This window comes from Callithrix jacchus, chromosome 4 (genome assembly GCF_049354715.1).
Source record: "Callithrix jacchus isolate 240 chromosome 4, calJac240_pri, whole genome shotgun sequence".
NCBI classification, from domain to species: domain Eukaryota; kingdom Metazoa; phylum Chordata; class Mammalia; order Primates; family Cebidae; genus Callithrix; species Callithrix jacchus.
This window is the reverse complement of record NC_133505.1, coordinates 73,663,486-73,689,564: the sequence shown is the minus strand read 5'-3', so window position 1 is coordinate 73,689,564 and position 26,079 is coordinate 73,663,486. Positions and strand designations below refer to the sequence as shown.

Here is a 26,079-nt window from a genome sequence, read left to right as displayed (position 1 = left end):
ATTTTGCAACAAAATTAATTATCTGAAAAGTACATAAGATGATTTAAAGTTTCCATTTTCTCATTTATTTTGTTTTCTTGAATTTCTTTCATATTTAAGCTAAGAAAATATATTTCAAGGACATTCTATCATAAATATCTGTATCAGCTGTCAAGAACTAGCTGTCTTTGTTGCATTTATATTAAATTGAAATATGGTTTTAATCAGTGCTATTCATATTATGCATATAAATTTCAGCTATTCTACAGTTAAGAATTCTCAATATTTTTTCAAGGAAAATCACTACGGCAAAAGAAAGCAAAAATTAATAGTAGTTAATCCTTCCTAGCGTTTGTGTGTGCACGGAGGATCAGTGTAAAAGATGGTTACTGCTGTGTTAAGTCTTATTACTCCAGCTGTTAACCAGATGTTCAAAACAAGTAAATTGCCCTGGAATGGTTTTCTAAATTCTTCTTCTTAATCTGTTAAATTATGCAAATGCTAGAGTATTTTTAACTGTGTACCTAAAGTCCTTTCACATAATTAGCATGATATAAGAATTTTGGAATAATTTAAATATAACTTTTAAAAATATGAAGTATAAAAATAATTTATATTTGAGATGACAGGATATGTTCGTGTTATAATATAAATGTAATAGTTACAAATTACATAAAAATTAACAAAAGTCACTATAAAAATATTTATGGGGAAATATATTTTCTTAGCTTAAATATGAAAGAAATTCAAGAAAACAAAATAAATAAGGAGAAAATGGAAACTTTAAATCATCTTATGTACTTTTCAGATAATTAATTTTGTTGTACTTTCTCCTGTGGGTAACCCCCTATATAGGCACCAAGGAAGAACTAAGCAGATTCCTGGCACAATTAGTGACTGAAGAATATCTCAGTCTATAGTGTTACTACTCAGTTATTTCCCTTTATATAATCCTTTATATATAATCATATATTAGTTTGTAGAATGAGTGCATAAAGAATATCTTAACACTCAGTAATTTCCATATATATATATATATATATATATATATATATATATATATATATGTCTTAGTTCATAATCGGAGGAATGCCCAGAGCAGACAAAGTACAGAGCATGAATTAAGGAATAAGCAGCTTATAGTCGGAGGAATGTCTAGAGCAGACACAGTGCAGAGCGTGATTTAACGGAAAAACAGTTATACCAGGACAAGAATCCACGGCCCAGGTGGCAGCGTTCAGTATCATAAAGATACCCACTGTATGGCAGGCTTGGGGCAAGAGGCACTCCTCCTGATAAATGAGTTGTAGGACCTTGCCTCCAGTTCTTGTGGAAGGCTGCCCTCAGACTGGCAATCCCTCCAGCATCTGAGGGCTTAAAACCCCTCCAGATAATCGCACCTTGGTGACTGTGAACTTTATCAGCTCTTGTTACTGTGTTAGCTCAAAAGCATCCTCCTATAGAACTCATTGGAAGCTGCCAGCAGGTGGCAGTAGACCATGACAGCTCTGTTACTGCTGTATGACTTAAGCACCCTCCTACAGATACTCTTAGGAATAGCCTGTCCATAGATAGAGATACTGTACACTACACCCTCTTCACTGCGCACAGCCCATCTCCTTGCCTCGATGACCTAATGGGGGTGGACCCCTTGCTGCGCACTGTCCACCTCCTAGCCTAGGTGACCTAATGGGGATGGACTCCTCATTTTATTGCTCATGACCTTATCACTATCATTAAAGATGACTTCACTCACTCCCTTGCCCCCTAACCTATACGCAATAAATACAGATGCTTCTGGATATTCAGGGACTCCTCTGTCTCTGCTTATAGGTGGTGTAGCCCACCTGAGCGCAGCTATGCTTTCTTTGTACTTCTGTGTCCTGTCTCTTTATTTCTCAGATCCTTTGCCTCAGCACAGCATAAGGGTCACCCCACGATCCTGTGGGGCCCTTAGCCCTACATTCACCTTTCTGTTTTTTTTTTAACTGACAATAACCTACATAAGTTCTCTGAATTCCCTTTTTTAGAATACATGAAATAGCTGTTCTTTTTATCAAGAAAATTAATTTTGTTTTGATTACTTCCTCTGAGGAAACTGTCACATCCCTAAAACATTGAATCACTTATCACTGAAAAATACTCTGCATCAGCTTGATTTTCAGTAGTTAAGTGTTACCAAATACAAGAAACTTCTACAAAAACATTATTTTATTAGAATGGATCGGGATTTATTCTTTTTTCTAATAGAATGATATTTATTTTTGGTTCTCAGGCAAATAAAAGTTGAGAGTTACAGAAAAACTTATAAAAATTATTTTAAAGACAAAAATTAAATAAAATATTCTCTAAGTCAAGGAATGAACTTTTCATCTCTCTTTCTTTTATAGGTATCCTGTATATTCTGGTACTAGAGATGGTTGATCTAACTATAAATTATTTTTGTCTAATAGAAATGACATCTTACCAACTTAAAATCATTAGCTTATATAAGAAAAGATTGTTGTAATTCTAGTTTTATTTTGATCTCCTATAATCATAATTACAGAAAAGATTAAGCACCTCGTTGTATTAATGTGGTGCTAAGTAAAGTTCAAGGTAATTAAACTGCAAAGCCTTTAACATCTATGCCCCTGTAACCTAAGACATTCAAATTTTTCTAAAACAAAATGTTAAAAATAGACTAAACTTATATCTAAACAAATATGTGTATTAATTTAAAATGTAGCAATTCAAAAAGCTTGACATTAGTGAGTAAAAAGTAATCTTTGCATGTCTCAGAGCAGGTCAAAATCAATATTCCATTTTTATCACTTGGAGTTTTTCTGGGAGAGATGAGATTGCAGAATTATTTAAGCAATGGACTTCGTTAAAGAAGAAAGTCCTTTTATTAGTGAGGATACATGCAGGATATAGCTTGGAAAACACTAAGAGTTGGAAGAAGCATTATCAGACAGAGGCCACTAAGCATATCTGGAGATGTACTTTGCAGGCTTTAAAATATATTTTTTTTTCTATTTGAAACCATCCTATAGTTACAAAAGATAGTATAAACTAAGTTCCTTTTGAGTTTTTAAATAATATTGGGTTATATTTATCTTTACAGAGTGCTGGTATAGTGTAAGTGTTCAGAGAATGAACTTGAATTCAGCTCTGCCCCTTCTCAGTGTGATACTTAACTTTCCTGTATCTCAGTCTTTTCACCCAGAAAACAAAAGTAATAATAATAACTACCTCATGGGGCTCTTAGGAATATTGAAAAAGGTAATACTTACAATTGTACCTGACACACAAGAATAATTCATTCGTATTGTGATTATGAAATACAGAAAGAAATAAATACAAAGTATGGACCTAGTGGTCTGTTGTTTGTTCCATTTGAATTCTCAATATATCTACTACAGATGGTAAATTTCCATTAATGGATTACTAAAGCAGCTATTTCCCACAGATGCCAGGTTAACAGAAAAGTTTATACATTTGGAGTTAAGTTGTGCAATGCCAGTTGTAGCAAGCTACAATTAATCAAAATAAATATATTAGGCTGATATTACCTGAATTAAGCAAAGATCTATAAAATTTGCACATAGTTTCACCTATTAATTTTGCTACACTTGTTCAAAGGTACAAAACTGAGTGTTTTTAAAAAGTGTTTACAAAGTCTTAGTTTGACAAAACTCTTTACAAGTTGAGTAAGTACTTTAACAGGAAAATGTTTAGTTTATCTACTAAATTTGCTAAGTAATCTCATCAGAACAAAACCATGGTTAGCTGCTTGATCACATTTGTCCTCTGAAATATTTCCACCTGCCACCTGCAGAGGAGGACAGATACCAATCTGTAGCTTTTTCAAGACTGATACAAAAACATAGCATAAAATTTTGAAGCTCTATTAACATGTTTTCATACTTTCATCTGTTTCAAATTTTTTACTGATGTAAAATTTACCTAATTTGCTTTCCTTAAAGATTAATACATTTCATTCTCAATTACATGATATGGCACTGAGACCTACACTTATTTATATATATTCTTTGCCCCCTACAACAAAAAACAAATAGTTCTGTAAAACTACGATTTCTCCCAGATCGTTTTTTTAGCACTTGGGGATATTTTTTTATATAAACCTTCATGTGTACTCATTTTCTTTTAATGCTAACTCTTGACTTTCCCAGGAGACACAAAGACAGAAAGGATGTGTTTATTTTCAGGTTGCTTGTCTGATTGATGTAAGAGTGGAAGCCTGTTATAAAGTGACTCATTATATTCTGATCTTCATCTACAAATGAGTAAAACTGGAGCTGAATAAAATTGATGTCATTATACTTCATTTTCTGTGGACAGCCTAAAATTTAACGTTTTGGATTACTTTAAAAGCCTGAATTAAGAGAACTTCCCACTTCTGCATTATTTGTGCATTAATCTTAATTATTTTTCATACAGATGATATTAAGAAATGGTATAGATATGATTTCTATTTTGAAGATGCAGAAAATATGGTTCATAACTATGAGGCAAATTGCCAAAGGTCGCAGAGCTAGTGGAAGTCAGGGATGGGAATGGAACTCTTAAATGTGTGACTATGAGGCTGAAATTCATTGCTTCCATTGATGTAGAAAGCAAAAAGAAAAACCAAAGAAATAAATCCTAACAGAATATCAGAGTCTTACTTTAAAATGTCAAAACTGGCAAATCTATCCAACAATTTGTGATATTTATCATCAAAGGACAGGATTATCATTTCACATAGATACAAGTCTATGAACTATACTAATAAACGTGAACAAATTTACAAGTTTATGTTGGCAATAATGATAACTATAACAACATTTTTGCATGCTGCTTTTCATTTTTCTAAATAGTTTTCATGTATATTATACTTTCCATACAATCCTATGTGCTACAGATGATCACGTGATCTTTGTAACTGAGCAAACTGAAGCTCTCTCTAAGAGATTATGTGACTTGCCTGAATTTGCTCATACAGTAATGGCAAAATCTCATACAGAAGGCAGTCTTCTAATCCAACTGCTCTTCCAAATACAAAGGACTACAGAGAGTTAAAAATTTAACATCACATTTCTAATTCTCTTGTTTGTAATATCTAAAAGTAAAAGTTTCATAAAATTGAAAGTAAAACACTATGATCTTTTGAAAAACAGAATGTGGATTTATATTTTATTGCTATTTTCCTACATTAAGCCTAAGAATAAATGTTAAAAAGGAGGCAGCAAGCGAGATAGTTTTCAATTGACTCTGCTCAGGAGGAAAAAGGCATTCAATGCAGGCCAGTCCTTAAATTATAGTTTGATTCTTTTTATCATGCATACCAATCCTTAGGAAGAAATCAGAATAGAGATTGTTAAACTTGATTTAACCAATTAAAGTAAATATATTTAAACTTCAATATGATTGAGAAAGGACTAGTCCAAATGGACATCCATAGTTACAGAAAAATACTGAGAAGAAGAAGTTACTTAGGTGGCCAAAATATATTCACCTTTTCTTGGTTAGTCTATCCTGGTCTTCAGGAAACCATCATTTGGGGCAATCACTTTTTTTCAAACAATCTCCAGATAAAACTGACTAGTCCACTTTAAAAGGAAAAAGTGATGATACTGTAAATAGTGGTTATATTTGAAGTGGGGACGAAAGGAGAATAGACATGTCTTAACTCAGATATCTTTTCTCATGTGCATGAGTATTCAGAGGAAATAAAGAATTAAAGATGCAATACATTTCTGAGGACTTAACAATCCAGGAGGCATTTTAATTTCTCCGAGGTCAATTAAAGAAATTGATTACTTTTTATTATGAATCAAATTTTATTTGTTGTAATAAAGAATTCTAATTGCAGTAAAGGGTTCCGGGATTACTCAATTAATGGAATTTAACATTTATTGAGCCTTTACTACACAGTCCAAGCATTATGCTAAATATTTTACAGGCATTACCCCATTCAACCTTCCAAGTCTCTCATTAAAATCATCACCACTTCACAGAAATACAGAAACAAAACCAAAAATAAAACAAATCCTGATGTTCAGATAAGTGTGTAAAAGTATCAAGGCTGAAAAGTTGGAAATTGGGATTGGAAACCAGGGAGACTGATTGACTGATTCTTAACCACTGTGACATGTTGTCTCTTGCAGCAATTTTTGCTTTACATTAAAATTACTTTCCTACATTCCGGAACTGAATTTATAGCTGTGGGAGTGTAGAATCTAGCATGTAACAAACTGCCACAGAAACAATCAATGATTAAAGTGAATATGAGACTGTTAATTTATTAGTACATAATATATGTGACTTCCTCAGAAATGTAAAAGTAAATTGTTCTCTTTTGAAATTAACACTTGATTTCACTTTTAGAAACCTACTTGACAAACGATTTACTTTTAAATCCTAAGTCAAACTTTAATTTCTGACATACAAAAAGATCCACAGAATAATGCTCTGAATGTATTGATTAAAAAGACTTCATGTGAATTTTCAAAAACATCAAATTAAAATTTAAAGCTTCCCTGGAAAAAGGTATTTTTATTCTTTGTTACTCCTATAATCTTCTCATAAATCACTCTGGTTAAAAGTATATTTAGTAAATATTTCATAAGTAAATTCAGTTTAACAGGGAATATATTCTCAAACTATTAAAAAATGTTTATCTTTTCAAATTATATAAGCATATAATACTTGTGATCATTTAATGTCATATATTCACATATAAGTGTATATGTGGATGTGTGTGTGACAGGTCAGATATACAAATGTAGGAACTATGCTGGCAATTCACTCCATTCCTGGATTTTTGTCACAATATATAAGAAGAAAAAATACCAGAAAATGTTTATTTTTTCATTTTAATTGTTGCATTTAATTTGTTATAATTTCTTTGTTGCTCAATGGCCTATGTGTACTCCTCTTTGACTGCTGAGTCTCTTTTATAATTAATGAGCATATCATCATCCAAACTTCTTGAGAAAAGGAAAGCCAGGAAATTAAATGGAAAGCACAGTCTCTTAGAACAAAGCTTGCCAGCATACCACTAACATTGGGAAGAATTATTTCCTCCCCACTAAGTAACTCATGGAGTCTTATTTAAAGTTTACAACAGCCTACTTTTCCTCTCCCGCCTCTCAGGGGAGGTAAGAATACTCTCAATGTGACAAAAGCCCACCTACTCAAAGGGGAGGTTAATTATTGCTACACAATTAACCTCACAAAAAAATTGTTAAGATTAATGAAGCAGTGCTTGCGAAGTGATTACAAGTTCCTCATGACCTATTATGGAAATACTTGTTTACCAAACACCTACACATATATTAATAACAGATTCTGTGCAAAATATTACAATGTCTAATCTACAGACCAACATTTATAAATTATAGCCTAAGTATAAAAAAAAAAGGAGTAAAGGAACAAAGGAGGGAGAGAGGGAGGGAAGGAGGGAGAGAGGGAGGGAGGGGCTGTGAGAGAAACAGAAGACTGAAAAGATGAAAGAATACAAGAGAAAAAGAGGAAGGAAGACAGGAAGGAAGCAAAGACAAAAAGGAAAAAAAGGACAAAAGAGAGTAGGACAAGTTCTTACCTTTCAGCAAAATCACCATGCTAGAATAAATGTTTTTCACTTAGCTCTGTAACAATCACGGTTCAGCAAAGGACCACAGAACCTTCTCTCCAATCTAGTTTTAAAATAAAGAAAACCTCAAGTATTTTTAAATAAATGTTGAAAGAATGGTCTCCTATAAAAATATAAAATTACTGCATTTATTTTCATATTTATTAATTTTAACTGGGCTAAAACAAAATTGTTTTGATAAATCATACCTACAGGGGGTTCCAGAGTGCTTTGTTAGCAATATCTACAGCTACCTCAGAGTATAAGGTAAATATGTGCATAAATTCTTCCCCTCAAAATATCATTTATTGACATGGCTGTCACCTAATTACATCTGGGTTACAGAACACATCACCAATGTAATGAATCTACTTTTAGCACACCACAACTGCTCCCCAGTCCACCTCAACTGAACATTATATATATGTCATCATAGGATAGCATATATGAGGCCAACAAACATATGAGAAAATGCTCATTATCACTGGTCATTAGAGAAATGCAAATCAAAACCACATTGAGATACCATCTCATGCCAGTTAGAATAGCAATCATTAAAAATCTGGAGAGATTTAGAGAAATAGGAATGCTTTTACACCACTGGTGGGAGTGTAAATTAGTTCAACCATTGTGGAAGATAGTGTGGCGATTCCTAAAGGATATAGAAACACAAATTCCATTTAACCCAGCAATTCCATTACTGGGTATATACTCAAAGGATTATAAATCATTCTATCATAAAGACAGATGCACACATATATTCATTGCGGCACTGTTTACAATAGCAAAGACCTGGAACCAACTCAAATGCCCATGAATGAAAGACTGGACAAGGGAAAATGTGGCACGTATACACCATGAAATACTACTTGGCCATAAAAAAACAATGAGTTTGTGTCCTTTCTAGGGACATGAATGAATCTGGAAACCATCATTATCAGCAAACTGACACAAGAACAGAAAATCAAACACCGCATGTTCTCACTCAGAGGCAGGTGTTGAACAATGAAGACACATGGACACAGGGAGGGGAGCATCACATACTGGGGTCTGTTGGCAGGGACTAGGGGAGGGACAGCGGGGGGTAGGCAGGTTGGGAAGGGATAACATGGGGAGAAATGCCAGATATAGGTGATGGGGGGATGGAGGCAGCAAACCACATTGCCATGCATGTACCTATGCGACAATTCTACATGATCTGCACATGTACCCCAGAACCTAAAGTACAATAAAAAATGTATTTTAAAAAATCGGATAGCTTAGGCTGCAGTTTCAACATCAACCCCCAACTTCTCAGCATCTCAAAACAGGAAAAGTTATTCCTTGCTAATGCCTCACAGCCATCATAGAGAATCAAAGCCTTAGAGTGGAGGCCCTTCTCATGTTAGTCACTCTAGAACTCAGCTGAAAGAGGAGCCCCTTCTCTTTAGGTATAGGTATCCATGCGAGAAACAAAGAGACTTTTGTGGTCTTACTCCAGCAATAAAATGATTCAAATCAGAAGTGAGAAATGTCACTTTGCTCACAACTCATTAGCCAGAGCCAATCATATAACCCCATACAACCATTAGTGGGCCAGTAACAGAATTCCTACATAAACCCAGGATGATAGAAGTCTGGAACAATTTGGTGAAAAGCATTAATAACACCTCAGTTATCTACTGATACCTAAGTAATGTCAATGCTAATAAGCTTTTTGTTGTTATTTTATTGACATGTCTTCAGTTAAAGATGTTCATTATGTGTGAACAACCAAAGAAATTAAACATAATTATTACTGCTCCAATAACTTCAGCTTATTCCCAGAAACTTGAGTTTGCAACTGAAATATGTGAGGACAGAATAAAGGAGAGGCAGAGTGAATACCACCCAAATGTATTACATTTCTAAAGAATTAAAATTAAGGCATCTGAAAATTTATCAATTGTACTTAAAAATTTTTAAGGATTCTAAATAAATATTTGTATTTATCTAAGTAAATTAGTATGTGAGGAAAAGATACGATTGGAGTAAGCTAATTTGCAGGAGGGTTTTTGTTTGGGAGCCCAGGGTAGAAGAAGTCTGGAGTTCAGATGGCCAGAGAGAAAGATGGAGAATTGTGGTGCATGCCCTGATGTCCAACACAGAGCCTCAGGACAAACAGACTCCAGACAGATTCTGAAGAAAGTGTTTATATTACAGGCACAAGAGGTAGGACATAAGCAGATCTCATATTTCACAAGTGAGACACAGATTGTAAAGGGGGAGTCTCTCTTCTGGCTTAAACACAGGTTGGCTTAATGACACTAAGGTCTGTGCTAAGCAAAAGCAGAGGTACTGAGTCCTGGCAGGGATTGCAAATGCCTACCAGACAGGGTGAGGCATGGTGAAGTGGCAGAGAATGCTTATGGGACACTACCCAGCAGGCATTGAAGATACCTGAGAAGCACCAGAGAAAGCTGAAGAGTTACATAAGGAGTGGGAGTTAGGCAAACTTGATTACTGGGTTGTGTGAGGAAGAAGAGAGTATAGAAAAAAAATTAAGCACAGATAGATAACTAGGCCATGGGATCCTAGACAAATTATGAATTTTGTTCTGAGCAAAACACAGTAAGAACAGACTGACAGTCCTTACACATACTTGTTGATCATAAAACTGAAAATACTAGTTTTAAATGGAAGGAAGTTTATAACATTAATTTCTTGTATGTGGCTTCATATGGAGACACTGGTTTATAGTTCTGCAGTGATTTTTCAAGCAGAATTGACTCTCATATCAACATAGGAAGAAAAGAAAGACTGATTAGGCACGGCTCTAGGCTTTCTGCCCACTTCATCCAAAGAAGCTCTGTTTTTAAAAGGCTCTTACATATTGGCTTCTATTTAGAAAAAAATGTTTCATTGCTAAGGGGAGAAAATATTGTATTAATTCACATCCTACCATTGACTCATTTCTTTTGCCTAACTCAGTTCTTTATTTAGTGGATCAAATTCTGTTCTAAACTTCCACGGCTCCGTATTTGTGGTTTCTGTGGTCTCAGAATCCAGAGGCCAGAAGCAAGCACATGTAATATTTATTATACTTAGAATTCATTTGTGATCCTTTATTACCAATTGAACACCAAAGTATGATCATCAGAAAATTCCAGGGAAACCGCTAAACAGAAAGAAGTCATGTATTTTTAAGAGTAGATTTTTAATACACTACAAGCTAAAGTATTAAAATGTTCTCTTTCTTGGAAGTGAAATGATGTTGTTCCATGGCTATTTACTTCATATTTGAAAGCAAAACCTATCCAAAAAAAGGCCATTTCAATTGGCTAATTTCTCAAGCACCACTTTAAAAATATACAGTTTGCCCTTTAAATTATAAAAACCAAGGCCAGCCAAAGAGAACTGCCACAGGCTGACATATCTGTAAAGGAAGCTGACCTCTCTTGGAAGCCAAAATAAACTGAAATTTCTTACTCTACAGTGCAGAGGCAGATCTTTGAAAGTTTGCCAAATTTATGAGGAAGCTTATATTAACAGATTTTTATCTTCCCAAGTTGCCCTCTTTTTTACATTACAATTATCATAAGTGGTAAACATAAGTATTTCCAAAAACATCCATCAGACATAAAATATTTGATCTGCATTGCCTATTCAAAAAAATCGTAAAGCTGTTTCAATAGAAGTCTGGAAGAAAAGTAGGCCTTTTAATTTTTTTTTTTTTTTTTTTTGCAGTTACTTCTTTTTCTCTCAGGCTCCCTTCTTCATGTGAAAAGCAACAAATTGACAAAAAGAAAAAGTAAAAAGCTGTAATTTTCCTTACAAAACTATAAAGGAAAACTTAGTTGCCTTAGTTCTTTTTTGGAATAAAACAAAGAAGATCTACAAAAATACATTTTTTGTGTGTGTGTGTTATGTTTTTGTTTTGTGTTGACACAACAAGATCATCAGGCAAAATGAAACTTAAATAGCAAAATTTTATTTTTATTTTTATCTTTCCATTTTAAAATGATACAAAATTAGAACTAAATTCTTAATCTCAGGAATTTTTATGTTTTATATGGGAGCCTCGAAGTAATTTGTTTTGCTCAGCTCACACAAATTTCTTTGAACATCTAGAGCAATGCAAATGTTCCACTGTAAAATCAATACTGAAAAAAAATTATGTATGATGTATATGGATATATATGTATTATGTAATTTTTAAAATGGTGATGTAATCAAAAAACCAACAGATAAATACAGAAAAAACCTAGAGGGCCTAAACTCAAAGAAGAGTTATTAAGACAAACACACATTAATATTTTAATTTTCATTACTTCTTTGTTATTTATTTCTCTGTTCACTTGGGCTGTTCTGTGTGCCCATCGGCAAAAGGGATAATTATTATATAAGGCCTTTAGCACATTAAATTGAAGGATCACCATATAAAACACTGATTTCTGATCTATTTTATATGTACTCCAAAATCACCTCACTAACTGATCTATACACCCCTGCGTTAATCAGGGTCCCAGAAAGCAACCCATGGTTCTCAAGGTATTTTGAGAAGCAAGTAAAATAGCATTAATAGGCCGGGCGCAGTGGCTCACGCCTGTAATTCCAGCACTTTGGGAGGCCGAGGCAGGTGGATGACGAGGTCAAGAGATAGAGACCATCCTGGTCAACATGGTGAAACCCCATCTCTGCTAAAAATACAAAACATTAGCTGGGCATGGTGGTGCGTACCTGTAATCCCAGCTACTCAGGAGGCTGAGGCAGGAGAATTGCCTGAACCCAGGAGGCGGAGGTTACCATGAGCCGAGATCGCGCCATTGCACTCAAGCCTGGGTAACAAAAGCGAAACTCCGACTCAATGAAAAAAAAAAAATAGCATTAATAGTGCTTAGAGTAAGCAAGGATAGTTCAGTGCCCACGACTACAAACAGTGAGGAGCCATTACTACCCATAGGCTTAAAGGAGTAAGGAGCATGGTCACCAGAGCCTCAAAGAGGGAGCTCACCTGATAGAAGTTGTAACCTTCAACAGAGGACCCGGGGCATGCAGCCAACCCACAACAATGCAAGCGGAGAGGCCCAGAGGAAGAGACTCCCTGACTTTGCTCATTTCTCACTTTCAATGCTATTTCTCAATGTTCCACAACGTAACCAAGAATGTAGGACATTATTTCTCCAAAACATAGTTTTCCCAGAAAATGATAATAAAGTGAAAATCCAAGATAGATCATCTTAATAAATCTATACAGACTCTGAACTTGAAATACATGCTCTTTAAATTTAATAATTTTAGACTGAAAATCAATTGCTTTTTGAGACCTACCTCACATTTGTTTAAATTACATATACAAAATAGAACAAAAAATCGAATGAATGAAAGCTTTAATTTGTAGACACTAGTCTACATTAAGTTGTATGTTAAACTATACTCTGACAATTGTCCTGAACAAATACCCCATACTTTTAATGATTAGATTTATCAAATAGCCCTAAATGACTGTTCATCTTTTATCTCACAGAGATGCTTTTGAATGTAAATTCCAAAAACAGTTGTGCTCAGCTGAAATAATGGTCCCATTATATATTTGTAGATTAGGGTTCCATTAATCAAGTAAGATTTGAACTAGATAGTGTTGAAAGATCTTTATAAGTCTGAATATTTGTGATTCAGTTTCAAAAGTACTCCAGACACAGAGGGATTGAGAACATCTATAGCTCTGAAATTCTTTAGCTTTTCATTTGATCCAATTGGTAGCAAAATTATTTAAAAAGAAAGACAATAATCTTTAGAGTATTCTGCATAATTGACACGTCAATGGGGCAAATAATACGTGCCTGACACACTTATTGCCCATACAAAACAGTAGGTGCTATAGAGCTTTGCAAACTAGAAATTATTTCCTGAATCATTATATTCTCTTTATTTACTAAGTCTTTATTTTCTTATGAGTGATATGTAAAGATTCTCTTTAAAAATGCAACTTATTGCAGAACAAATTATTACTGTTTAGTTATATTAATATAGAAATTTAAAAAAATTATCGAAAGTTTAAAAATCAACTTAAAAAGGAGGACCACCAGTAGAAATGTCATGTAATGAATGTTGTGTACTACTCATCTAGTATGAACTACCCATGAAAATGTTTCTGTGACATTTCTAAATTACCTTAACATATCTGTTGTTAAAAAGTAATTCTACCTAGATAAACTTCCATGGTTGACTCCACAATTTTCTCAATGCTTTTTATGCATTAATGTCTGAGTACATCTGCTACATCCTAAATATTGCAATCTGGATCCATCAGCATTCTAACGTCTTTCTCATGCCCATATTTGTTCTCTTATGGAAAAAAAGAAACTCTCACTCCCCAAATAAACTTATTTTTTAGTAGAAATAATTTGAGAAACTATCCAGGATTAAGGTAGCAGGTAAATTATTTCATTTTACATGATGGAAACCAAATAGTAACCATTTTACCTTCATATTTTATAACATGCCCCAGGGATCATCAGTTTGTGATACAGATTGGTTGTAGGAAAAATGCACATCAGCAAACATTTTAGATTTCAGAAAAAACTCCTATTCACTCAGTTAATTTTGAGTTAATCAGCTACATACTCATTTATTTAGTGCATTTGTTACTTATTTAACTTTCAGTGCAAACTAGAAATAAATTATTAAACATTTATAGTCATGTAGCTAGGTCATTCCCAGCAAATGCACAAAATTCCTGGAGGATAGCTGAAAGATAATTGAATGTAGAACCTGTGGCACTTCATAGAGTTTCATAGATGACATTTTGAAATTTTACCTTAAAAAAATATCAGAATTCTCAAATTAATGCTAACCTTTTTGGGTTTTCTTTTCAATATCTAATTATGTAAGCTTTGTTAGGGAATATTTGGGATCATTGGTCTCTAATAACTGATCACAATTCACTGAATGAAATTCCAGCAAAGTCATCCTTTTTTTCCAAGTGGTTGAATATGGCCTAGCATTCAGGATAATTTCTTTTTAAAATATATCTCAAAACATAAACTTCATTTTGCAGAATCCAGCAAAGATCAAAATAGTCAAAAATCATTTAACTAAAATAGCTTTGCTGCCTATCAGCAACAATATTCAAAGGACAACTTTCCAGGCCCAGAATGATGCACATACCACTATCTTGATCTAACTGATGTGTTACTAGTCATGCCTTCATCAACCCAAAGGCATTGAGATGTTGCCTTTTCTTTATCTAATACAAAATAGACACATATCTAGATGGCTTTATGATCCTTTGTTAAATGCTCTAAATTTATAGTCAAGTTCAAATGATTAAATGGCACTCTAAATTATTATTGATTTTCAATTCTTTATGGTTTATATCCAAAAGATAAGAATAAAATTGAAGTTTTAAAAACTGCACTGATTTGAAGGGAATATTTTATATAAATATACATTAATGTACAAAAATAAAATTTAAAAGGTTGGCTACTAGATACACTAAATACCATATAATGATATCATATAATGAGAAATATGTAGAAAAATTATAACTGTTTCAAGTGTAAATACAATACTTAAATAAAATTCTTCACAAAGAATCATTATCAGCAGTTTCAAACATAATGAAAAATGTCTCAATGAAAATTTATTTCAATTATGATAATAGGTTATAAGAAATCCATGCTTAATGTATGTAAGTCTCATTAGAGAGCTACTACACCCTCTACACTCGACAACTTCATTATTAACAGCATTCTTTTGTTTCAAATTTGCTTTGCTCATTCATATTTTCAACCATACACACCCGAAATATAGAAGTCCTTCTTAAAGGTTCCAACCCAAATTCCCTTTTCTGGTCCCCAGGATTATACTCATTAAGAAAAGAATTCCACGCACAACACATCAAATATCCAGTAGATTCCTAATCAGTAAATAAATAAATGTTTGCATAGTAATAAAATCAGAGAAAAAATGTGTTTAAACCAGTGTCACTACCTCTTCCTCTCCATAACACACACACACACACACACTCTTACACAAATAAAAGTTTCAAATGGGTTTCAACACATTGCACACCCATATCACTGCTATGTAGCATCACATAGTTACTTAGTCACTTCTTCTCTTCCTTACCATTCTCCCTACCAAAACACAAAACAAAAAAATAAAATGAAGTGTACTGCAGTCCAGTATATAAAAGTTCTATTAAAGGTAAAAAACCAACAATAAAGAAAAACATGTGAAATATTATGAATATTTAGTGTTATCACTTTTATTTATTTTTTATCAACTCCACAGCACTTGGAAGTCTTTTTTTCTTTTCTCTCTCTTGCTTTTTTTTGACAAAGTTTCACTCTTGTTGCCCAAGTTGGAGTTCAGCGGCGCGATCTTGAAACCTCTGCCTCCTGAGTTCAAGCAATTCTCCTGCCTCCGCCTCTGGAGTAGCAGGAATTATAGGCATGTGCCACCACACCCAGCTAATTTTTGTATTTTTAATAGAGATAGGGTTTTATCATGCTGGCCCAGCTGGTTTCAAATTCCTGACCTCAGGCGATCCACTAGCCTAAGCCTACCAAAGTGCTGGGATTACAGGCATGAGTCACCACGCCCACCCAGAAATCTATCATTTTTAATGCTGACTTTTTCCATCCTGGACGTAGGTCATGTCTGGGTAATTTTATGTTATACAAATTATAAACAATTTTTAATATTTTATGATAAAATTGCATAAGAATATAGATACGTCTGAAATAAAATGTGAGTTTTAATCAGCAATTGTTTTGATCTACCAAAAGCTGAAGGAGGGAGATTGAGGGAAAAGAAAAGGGCACTGACATTTATCGAGGGCCTAACATAACTTGAGCAATGTGCAGTTTTATACATGGCAATCTCATTTAATATGAGACTGTATTACAGTAGGTATTATTTTCATATTATTAATGAGTCAAACTCAGTCACTTGTCAAAGGTGCTACTAAGTGGCTGAGTCATTTTAGCGACCAAAGCTTTTCTTATACCAAATCATGCTTTTCATTTCAAGGAAGTGACACATGTAGACAAACATAATATCACTCTGATTTCTTATTAGTTAATTGAACTTGGAAGAAATTTCCACAGGCACTAACAGGAACTGAAATATTCCAAGCCATTAATTTTATTAATTTTTTTCCTACGTGATGTCATTTCCTATCCTCCCATACCCTGATAAATAGGCATTACTAGGCTACTCTGAAAAGAAGGAAGTGATAATATAGAGTAGTAGTCATGATGAGAAACAGCAAATCAAAACTCGGCTCTCTTTGGTTCATGATCTTAAAACCCATTACATATTAATTAGAAACAAATTTTTAAAAGCTTATTTTTAAATGAACACTGATTTCTGTTTCAAGGGCCAGATGACTTTGATAGGTAATACATACCAGACTGAGTCTAAATAAAAACTATGTTTTACAAAAGTAGCTATATGGAAAAACAAATCAGCTTAACAATAAAATTGCTTCCATAAGGAAATGAAGTAAAAGAAAGTATGTAAAAAGTTGGTTTTTTTTTTGTTTTTGTTTTTTTTTTTTTTTGAGACAGAGTCTTGTTCTGTCACCAGGCGCCAGGCTGGAGTGCAGCGGCACGATTTCCATTCACTGCAACCTTAGCCTCCCGGGTTCAAGCAATTCTCCTGCCTCAGCCTCCCGAGTAGCTGGGACTACAGACTCATGCCACCACGCCCAGCTAATTTTTTTTCTTTTATATTTTAGTAGAGACAGGTTTTCACTATGTTGGCCAGGATAGTCTTGATCTCTTGACCTCGTGATCCGCCCGCCTCAGCCTCCCAAAGTGCTGGGATTACAGGCGTGAGTTACCGTGCCCGGCCAAAAAATATGTTACCATGTAATGGAGTTTTCTTTCATTAAATACTATATATATGAGCTACTCCTTGGTTGGTGAAATTCTAAGATAGCAAACAGAATAATTGTGGCATTTTGTTATACTTGACCAGGCCTACAATTTTCAGTAATATTCCATCGTTAGCATAGATCATAATGAAAACCGAATAACAGAAACACTGAAACTGATGTTTAAATAGTCTTTTCCTATTTCTTGGAAAGACAGTTTATATTTTTCTTCAAAGCGTAGAAGAGAGGATTTAGAAAATGTCATTACTGTACAAGTAATGCTAGGGCCAGAAAATAAAAACAGAGAGAGAAACGAAAACAAGTAAAGACATAGAAATTGGCAAATTTTCTTACCACAGTTTTGTAGAAGGGCATACATAGCAAGTTCTATTTATCATTGACATTTTAAAATAAACATATATAAAATTAAGAATATTTGTTAATGACTCCTTTCTTCTTGTTCTTTTAAAACTCTTTTTAAATAACACCTTGGAGATAAGGAACTGACATTAATAATGTATTAATAAAATTGGAAATTATAAAAATAATAGCAATCTTCTCCTAATAAAGGTGTAAATAAAAGGTGGACATTTTCCCAATGTCATATATTTCTATTGTTTCTATTGTAACCTAATCATTGCTATCTTTCCTATTGAGATTTTTCTGTTTCATTTATTTAACATTCATTTCAACCAATATTTACTAAAACCCTGTTCAGACCATGCTGGATAATTAAAAGCCTGAGTTTTTTTGTTTTTGTTTTTTTCTTTAAGAACTCATTCTGGGCCGGGCGCGGTGGCTCACGCCTGTAATCCCAGCACTTTGGGAGGCCGAGGCGGGTGGATCACGAGGTCAAGAGATCGAGACCATCCTGGTCAACGTGGTGAAACCCCGTCTCTACTAAAAATACAAAAAATTAGCTGGGCATGGTGGCACATGCCTGTAATCCCAGCTACTCAGGAGGCTGAGGCAGGAGAATTGCCTGAACCCAGGAGGCGGAGGTTGCGGTGAGCCGAGATCGTGCCATTGCACTTCAGCCTGGGTAACAAGAGTGAAACTCCGTCTCAAAAAAAAAAAAAAAAAAAACAACTCATTCTGATAGAGTGAGATGGAAATTTTTGTTTGTTTTTGAGACAGAGTCTTGCTCTGTTGCCTAGGCTGGAGTGCGGTGCTGTGATCTCAGCTCCCTGCAATATCTGCTTCCCTGCAATCTCCGCATCCTGGGTTCAAGCAATTCTCTGCCTCAGCCTCCTGAGTAGGGGCAATTACAGGTGCCCACCACCATGCCTGGTTAATTTTTGTATTTCTAGTAGAGATGGGGTTTCACCATCTTTGCCAGGCTGGTCTTGAACTCCTGACCTCTTGATCCACCTGCCTAGGCCTCCCAGGGTGCTGGGATTACAGGCATGAGCCACTGCACCTGGCCAAGATAAAAATATTAGTGGAAAATCACATTGCAATATGACAAGTGCAAGAAGAGAAGTACAGTATGTGCAAAGATCTGTAGGATCTAGCAAAGGGACAGGGCAAACTGTCAGGGTGCTTCTTCAAGGAACAACAGATTCAGTAAATCGTTCTGCATTCTGATAAAGAGTATGGCATCCTGGTAGTGATTTCAAATAAACAAATAAATAAATAAGATCGAAGGAGTGTAAAGAGGAAGGTGAATGATGACTCCTAAAGCAATCTTAGGACAAATAGGAAAAAGGTAAAAAGAAATGGAACAATTAAACTGACATAGACTCAAATCACTCTACACTGCAAACATGTGCCTAAAAAACGCCAGCACATACACACAAGGACATGAGCTAAAGTCTACACAGGCTTATGGTGAGACTTCCCTTGGGGAGCAGAATATCAAGAATTAGCAAAGGCAGAGTAGAAAGACAAATAAGTGTGTGTGTTCAGATTTCCTGGAATCTATACAGAGATCCCAATTTCCCTTCACATAAGTAGAGCCATTGATGTCAGCAAGAAACAAAGATTCCATTAAGGCTTATTATGTGCTTTAGATATCCTGGTGTAGAATTTTTCTGCCAAAACTGTTTTAATCATTTATTGTAAAAGAAGTGATAAAAAATAAGATACTTTAATTCCACATTTTATATCTTAGCTATACAGTCCAAAATTGTCTTCAGCAAAAGAGTCCCATAAACCATAGTAAAGACCTCGGGATAATTAAAGATGACTTTGTTAATAAAAATGCCATTCTGCAGACTTATATGTAAAACCTGGTAATCCACAATGTTGTTTGAGGTTTCTTTTTTAAAAGAATTATAGCCATTACATGTTAACACGTTTTTAAAAAGCTGCCTGAAATAAGAAATTTTTATTTTAAAAAGACTTCATTCTGTTAATTGACTTTTATAATTTCATATAAAAATTAGGGAAATGATAACTAAGTTTCTATAATCTCATGATACCTCCAAATATGTCAAATATGACTTAAATAAGAAAATTTTAAAATACACTCAAATGTAATACTTTAATGAAGCACTAGTCAAATAATTTTTTATATTCAAGAAAACATTTGTAATTGTTGGTGTCACTGAAAACAGCAATAGTTTTCCCTTTGTTATTTTCTGGCTATGAAAATTTCCAGTACACATATATATTATTAAAGAATGTTCTAGTATATAGCCTGTCTCAAAGTAGGCATACCACTCCTGAGAGTCTATTGTTTCTTCAATACTAAATACCTAATATTATTTCATAATACCAATGGACACACTCACAATATTCAACACTTGATGTATCTTTGCCATCACCATCAGTGTTACACAAAACAATCTGGAAGCACATCTACTAAGTGTGAAGACTGTTCGAATTTGTGCCACTTCTATGATGTAATACATGTGGAAGATACTTTTACTCAAGGCAGGACTTCTGAGTCAGTATTTATTAGTAAATAAAATGGGAGTAAAAGGAGAGTAATCTTGTATTTATTCCTCTGACGACTTAAAGGATGACTTTTTTTAATAGAAAGTGGAAACCACCAAGTAATATAAAATATAAGTAGAATTTTTAAAACCTAATTTTAAAGCTGGAATTGCATGTTATCATATAAAATGACACTGGAATAAAATGAGATATGAGTAGCACAACTAGATGTAATGATTAACCTCAAGCTTTATATCATTATATGGTAGTGTATTTGATGGTATTAAATAATTATTTATCAGTGTTTTATTTATCATTAATATGAAATATTGAAGAGGTAATATATTTTGCTTAAGTTTTATTAAATTAAAGGTCAATAGATTTTCATAACCCTTTCCCATAATGCAACCTAGCCAAAAAGAGATTATTTAACTGGCACAAAGAGTGTTACATGTATTTTGTAAGAATTACTTAACAAATGCATCAGCTACAATTATGTCATCGGGAATTACTTATCCTTACCTTTCTGACTCAGAGTATCTAAACAAAGAACACAAATTCAGAATATACAGAATAGAAGCTGCGTACTTTCATTGACATAGCATATGTTGCTCCCCTATAATATAAACTTTTTCTAGTTCAACTAAATTAACATCATACTGCACTTTAAATGTAAGTATATTTGTCATTGAAGGTATTTGTTTTTCATTTTGCCAGTGGATTAATGATAATATACAATTTGTGTCACATGATTTACACATCTGATGTCTAAAGTCACTCTTATTTGTATTCACTTACAAAACAAATGGCGATCTAGTGTAGCTTCTATAAATCCTGTCATTGTTTTGACCCACATCTCAGGATCATGATCAACAAAACCTTTGAAAATTATGCTTAATATGCACATAACAACTTTGTTTTTGTCACTTACTGCCTTTCAGATAAAAGAGTTGCAACACTGAATTCACTCTCCACTGTCATCAGTACTCAATTTTACAACAGAAAATTAACCATTGAAGAAACAGATTTTCTAAATTGTATTAAAACAACAGTAAAACAAACAAAATCCCGATTCCTATGTTAATTGTTTATTAGCCAGGTTGTAACAACACGTTTTTGTGTGTGTGTGTACTGTAGCTTCTTATTCTAGGGGACACTAATTAGTTTTAAATGGTGTTAAATACCATCCCTGCAGTTGCAAGTGCTTCTCTGGGATTTTTACTAGAGAAAAGAACTCCTGTAATTTAAAACCACTTTGTTTTCCTCAGTCACAGCTGATAGTGAAACAGTGATCTGCAGATGAATTCTTTACGATTTTCACCCTTCTCTCACTGCCATTAATCTGCATTCATTTTCTAACGTGTCTTTTCCTCTGGTACCATTGCTTTCCCATAATTCCCATCCCTTAAATTGCAGCCAGCAGAGAAATGGTATTAGGCTATTTAAGTTCCCCATCTCTCCACTCCCCCTTACAAAGCCTTGGCTACCCTTAAAGAAAATTCTCCAACAACGTGTCAATTTTATATTGGCCACAAAGACAACTTCTGTTGGTTGAGGAAAAGGAAAGAGGGACTGGAGCTTGGCGACTGGAGCTTGGCTGTCCCTTTCCACAGACTGGGATCTTTGTGGCGATCAGAAAACATTTCCTGCATAAGAAATCAACACACTCTCTGGTTGCAGGATTGGGGAGCAAGAACTAATGTGTATCAGCAGTGTCCTTAAAGGAATGGAACACATCCATTAACCTTCCAAACAAGAAAAGTCATTTTCTCAAAATATGTCACGCTTTCTTGCATTATTAAACATAATCCACAATCTCAAATCCTCTGGCAGCTCCCCCACTGGGGATTGGGTGAAAGCTATAAATCATTCCTGCACTTTCTTTTTCTTCCGCATTTCCGTTGCCCTTCCCCTCCTCTCATCTGGCTCTGAGACGTTCCCTCTCTTCATGTATATCAACCGGGGCCCAAGAAGATAAAGGCAAAAATTCACTCTTAAGAGGTGGATAAGGTCTTAAAGGATGAGTGTGTGTTTTCCTTGCACCCGTACCCCGTCCTCAGGTGACTCTAGAGCCAGAAGACCTGGAGAGTTTGTGCGTCTAGTGAGTTCCTCCTGACCCAGGAAAGAGCAACACAAACCCGTGAGATTTTTGCACAAGCACCTCAAATAAAATGCTAGACCAGGAGAGAAGGGGAGGTACCCCTGCCTTCAATTCATGTCCAAACAAGCAAGCTATTGAGCTTACACCACCTCTTAGTTAAGATGTCCCAAGATCAAACCTGGAAATGGGTGAGGAGTGTGAGGGAAGGACTACGTGGAAATAGGAGAAAGGAAGTGAAGTGGACCTTTTGCTGGGCTGGAGAAGAAGGGAGATGTCTATAAATCCATTTCACAGGTGGAGCATGTGTGTGTCACTCCGAGGGGCTGCAGCCTGAATAAAGGCACTCCTCTCCCTCCTCACCAACCTCTAGTGCAAGCTGACTCTAGCTTTCTGCATCCTTTTCCTGATTATTCCACGTGCACTTCTAGCACATGCTGATGAGCTATCCAGTCCTCACCGCCCAATCTCTAAAACCCTGAAACCTAAAACTAGCTCAAAAGACCTTTATCTGTGAATAGCACAAATCAAATAAGCCCAAAAGTAACAATAAAGGAGCAATAATTAGGCCTGGGTGTTGAAACAGCAGGTTTTAACTCTATCCCCAAAGTGCTCCCCCGCTCACCTTCCCCTCTCCTTTGGCAGCTTACCTTCTTTGGGTGGTCGCTTGGCCTCCCTGGTAAGATTGCAGACTTGGGTGGTTTGCAGCTCCTGGGTCAGGCAGCCCTCTGTCTGCTCATTCAGGGGTAACACCACGTTATTTAGCAAAATCAGCGACTGGTCGTCGATCCCCCACTCTCCCAAATGCTGAGGGCAGGTGCATTTTGTATACATGATCCCACATGATTCTGTTCTCCCATTTTCTGATTTTAAGCAGCTCTCCAACCAAGTGCATAATACATGGCAACCAAACTGGCTTGGGCTGACCTTGTTCAATACCAAAAACTCAAAAAACGATTTCTGATCTTCTTCCCCTTTTTTCTGTAATCCTGGGAAATCAGTTGGAAATACTCGACGTATTTGAATAAAATTTTTATCATACTGTAGAAAAACGAAAGCATTCTTGGAATTGCAGAGTTGCATTATAGAATGATTCTTTCTTAAAAGATCCTTTATTTTTTCATGGGAAAAATGATCAAACTGATAAGCCAGGAGTGAAAAGTTAGAGCAGCTAAGGTCCTTTTTGGAAAATTTCAGGTAAATGCTATATTTGGTTGGATCTGGATTTTCCAGCGTCCAAGTGCAGTTTGTAAAGTTTTTGGGAAACATTTCACTTACAGAATACGATCCATAAATGACTCCCTTCACCAAAGTTGAACACCAGAAGTCTTGGGCAGCATTAAATCCAAACATAACCAGGAGATAGGTGGAAAATATATAAATCAGCAGGTTACGAACAGCCTTCATCCTATGTCATTTGGCCTGTAAAAATGGCAATGAAAGTAAAATGCAAGTAGGAGTCTACACGCATTAAGAAAATAAACTCCTTTCAATATTACAGCCAGCTGTTTTCAAGATATCAGTAAAAAACCCTTTTCAAAAGAAGGGCAGGTAATTTTTATTTTATAACACGGAAAAATTATCTGTTGCTGTGTGAACAGTGCCCTCATGTGGCCATTCACAATGGTCAAATTCGCAACATTCAATTTAAAAATAACATTTAATAGATTATTAATAGGAAAACCCTAATTTATCTACCAGGATTTCATCTATGTCCATTATCATCCTATAGAATTAAAGGGAAAATATGGAGTTTTAAAACATCGTAATCTAAATGTTAATTGTCAAAATATTATTAATCAGTCTACAGTCTATACCTTTTCTCTCTCTGTCCTCTGCCTGCAGTAAACATCATCACACAAAATCTAATCTGATAATCTTCAAACAGCTGTCATCACATTATTTCTCTTATCTTAAATGTTAAAAGTAATTATAATAAATTATGGCCACAATTTTAAAAGCACAAATGATAATTTGTTACAGATGGAACATCATCTCCCAAATGCCCCACTTGCCTTTGCAGGGGCCAGCATGTGAACTGCTCAGAAATTCCTTTGCAAAAACATGGGCATTCATGTGGATTAATTAATTTTAAAGCATCATTTGAGAAAGGGCATAGGATAAATACAGTGGGGAAACTTGTTGTTCAACGTCACCATTGAGAACGAGGATTTAAGGCAGTCATTTCAATGTGACATGCCCTCTTGGGATACATAAAGTGGATCACTATATTAGTATCTGTATCCAAAGGTGATGTCAGTAAAAAAAATTCCAGAGCCATACTAATTGAGCTGGCTTCAGTCTTTTAATTTTTAAAAAATTATCAACTGTAATTTAAGGTTTACACATGATAATGAAATACATTGGCATTTTTGTCCCTAGCAGATTTCAGTTATTGAACTGCTCCCTTTCCAACAACAACTCCAAAGCTCCTCTTTTCTTTTTCTTTTCTTCTTTTCTTTATTTTTTAATTTCAACCCTGGCCTTGGATAATAAAATAGTCCTTGGTTATATTTACCTCTGTAAGTTGTTATCCAAAAATAACTTGAATATTTTTCAGCTTTAACTTTTAAGAAGTTATTTCTTAGAATAAATGACACTGCCTTTTGTTTGTTTGTTTGTTTGTTTAGCTTTTGAGCTGATAAAAGTGATGCCAAGTTAATTTTAAAAGTCTTTAGGCTGCAGTCTCTTCCACTGTTCTGTAAACAGAGACAGACATACAGACATATAGATAGTTAAGAGTTTTCATCCCTTTGCCTGGGTCTTCTCTGAACCAAAGGATAAAACCCTCTTCCTTCCCATTGCATAACATACATCAACGCATGCACACCAAATCCAGTGACCAAAGTCCCTGAAGAGAGATCTGCATTTTCCAGATTATAATTCAAATTCTATGTCTTGATATAGGAAAACACAGCCCCAACTCTAAATCTCTATATAGCAGCAGTTTAAAATAGCATCAGAACTGCTGGGACCATCAAAACAGTGTTCTCTGTTTCAAGCAAATAGCTCAATGAATAATGCATTTTCTTCATGAAAAATAAAGCCAATGAGCATTTAAAGGTTAAAAAAAAAACGAGAAAGTTGTAAGAAATTTTGGAAATAATTTTCTTTTTTCTTTCTTTTTTTTTTTTTTTTTGCTGTAGCACTTTGCAGGCAATGCAGGTCTGCGCAGTGTTCTTCAGGATAGAGTGTAGGCGTTGAGAGCCAATGTGACAATAAGAGTCTAAATTAGGAATTCCATACATGAAAGGGGGCTTCATTTTATAATCAGGAACTCAAAAAGAGGTCGTATGTCTTTTCTTAATGAAATTGGTACTTTTGCTTCCATTTATTTGACAGTGCATGTCTGCAATGCCGTGCTCATCAATGATCAGAAAGAATGAGGAAATAGCTCTGAATTCACTTTAATGCCTGCTCGAGAGAGCGCCCTCAATATAATGCTCTTTATTTTTAATCGGTCTGGAGTACAGAGTCTTGTTTTGTTGTAAATAATAAGAAAAAAAATCATTCCCCTACCCCCCTTTAGACTGCAGGGCCCGTTCAAAAAACTGTATTTCCATTTTAAAGAAGGGGTGGGGGCGGGGGTAAAGGCTGGCCACGGAGGTGTCAAGGATGTTTTATTTATTTATTTATTTATTTACCTCTTGCTGAGAAGCA

General features: G+C 34.9%; 1 protein-coding gene across 4 annotated transcripts in view; it reads right to left on the bottom strand.

Moving 5' to 3' along the window:
• Nucleotides 1-26,079, bottom strand: part of ADGRB3 (adhesion G protein-coupled receptor B3) — a 771,381-nt gene that overhangs the window by 744,162 nt on the left and 1,140 nt on the right. For 2 of the 4 annotated variants that reach the window (XM_002746712.7, XM_008994633.5), the window contains exon 2: nt 23,070-23,841. In XM_002746712.7, the coding sequence (XP_002746758.3) occupies nt 23,070-23,826 (757 nt within the window). In that variant the 5' untranslated portion in view covers nt 23,827-23,841. Of the gene's footprint in view, nt 1-23,069; nt 23,842-24,937; nt 25,119-26,079 lie in introns of those variants that run through there. The other 2 variants (XM_078369486.1, XM_054254148.2) reach the window with 2 other exon arrangements.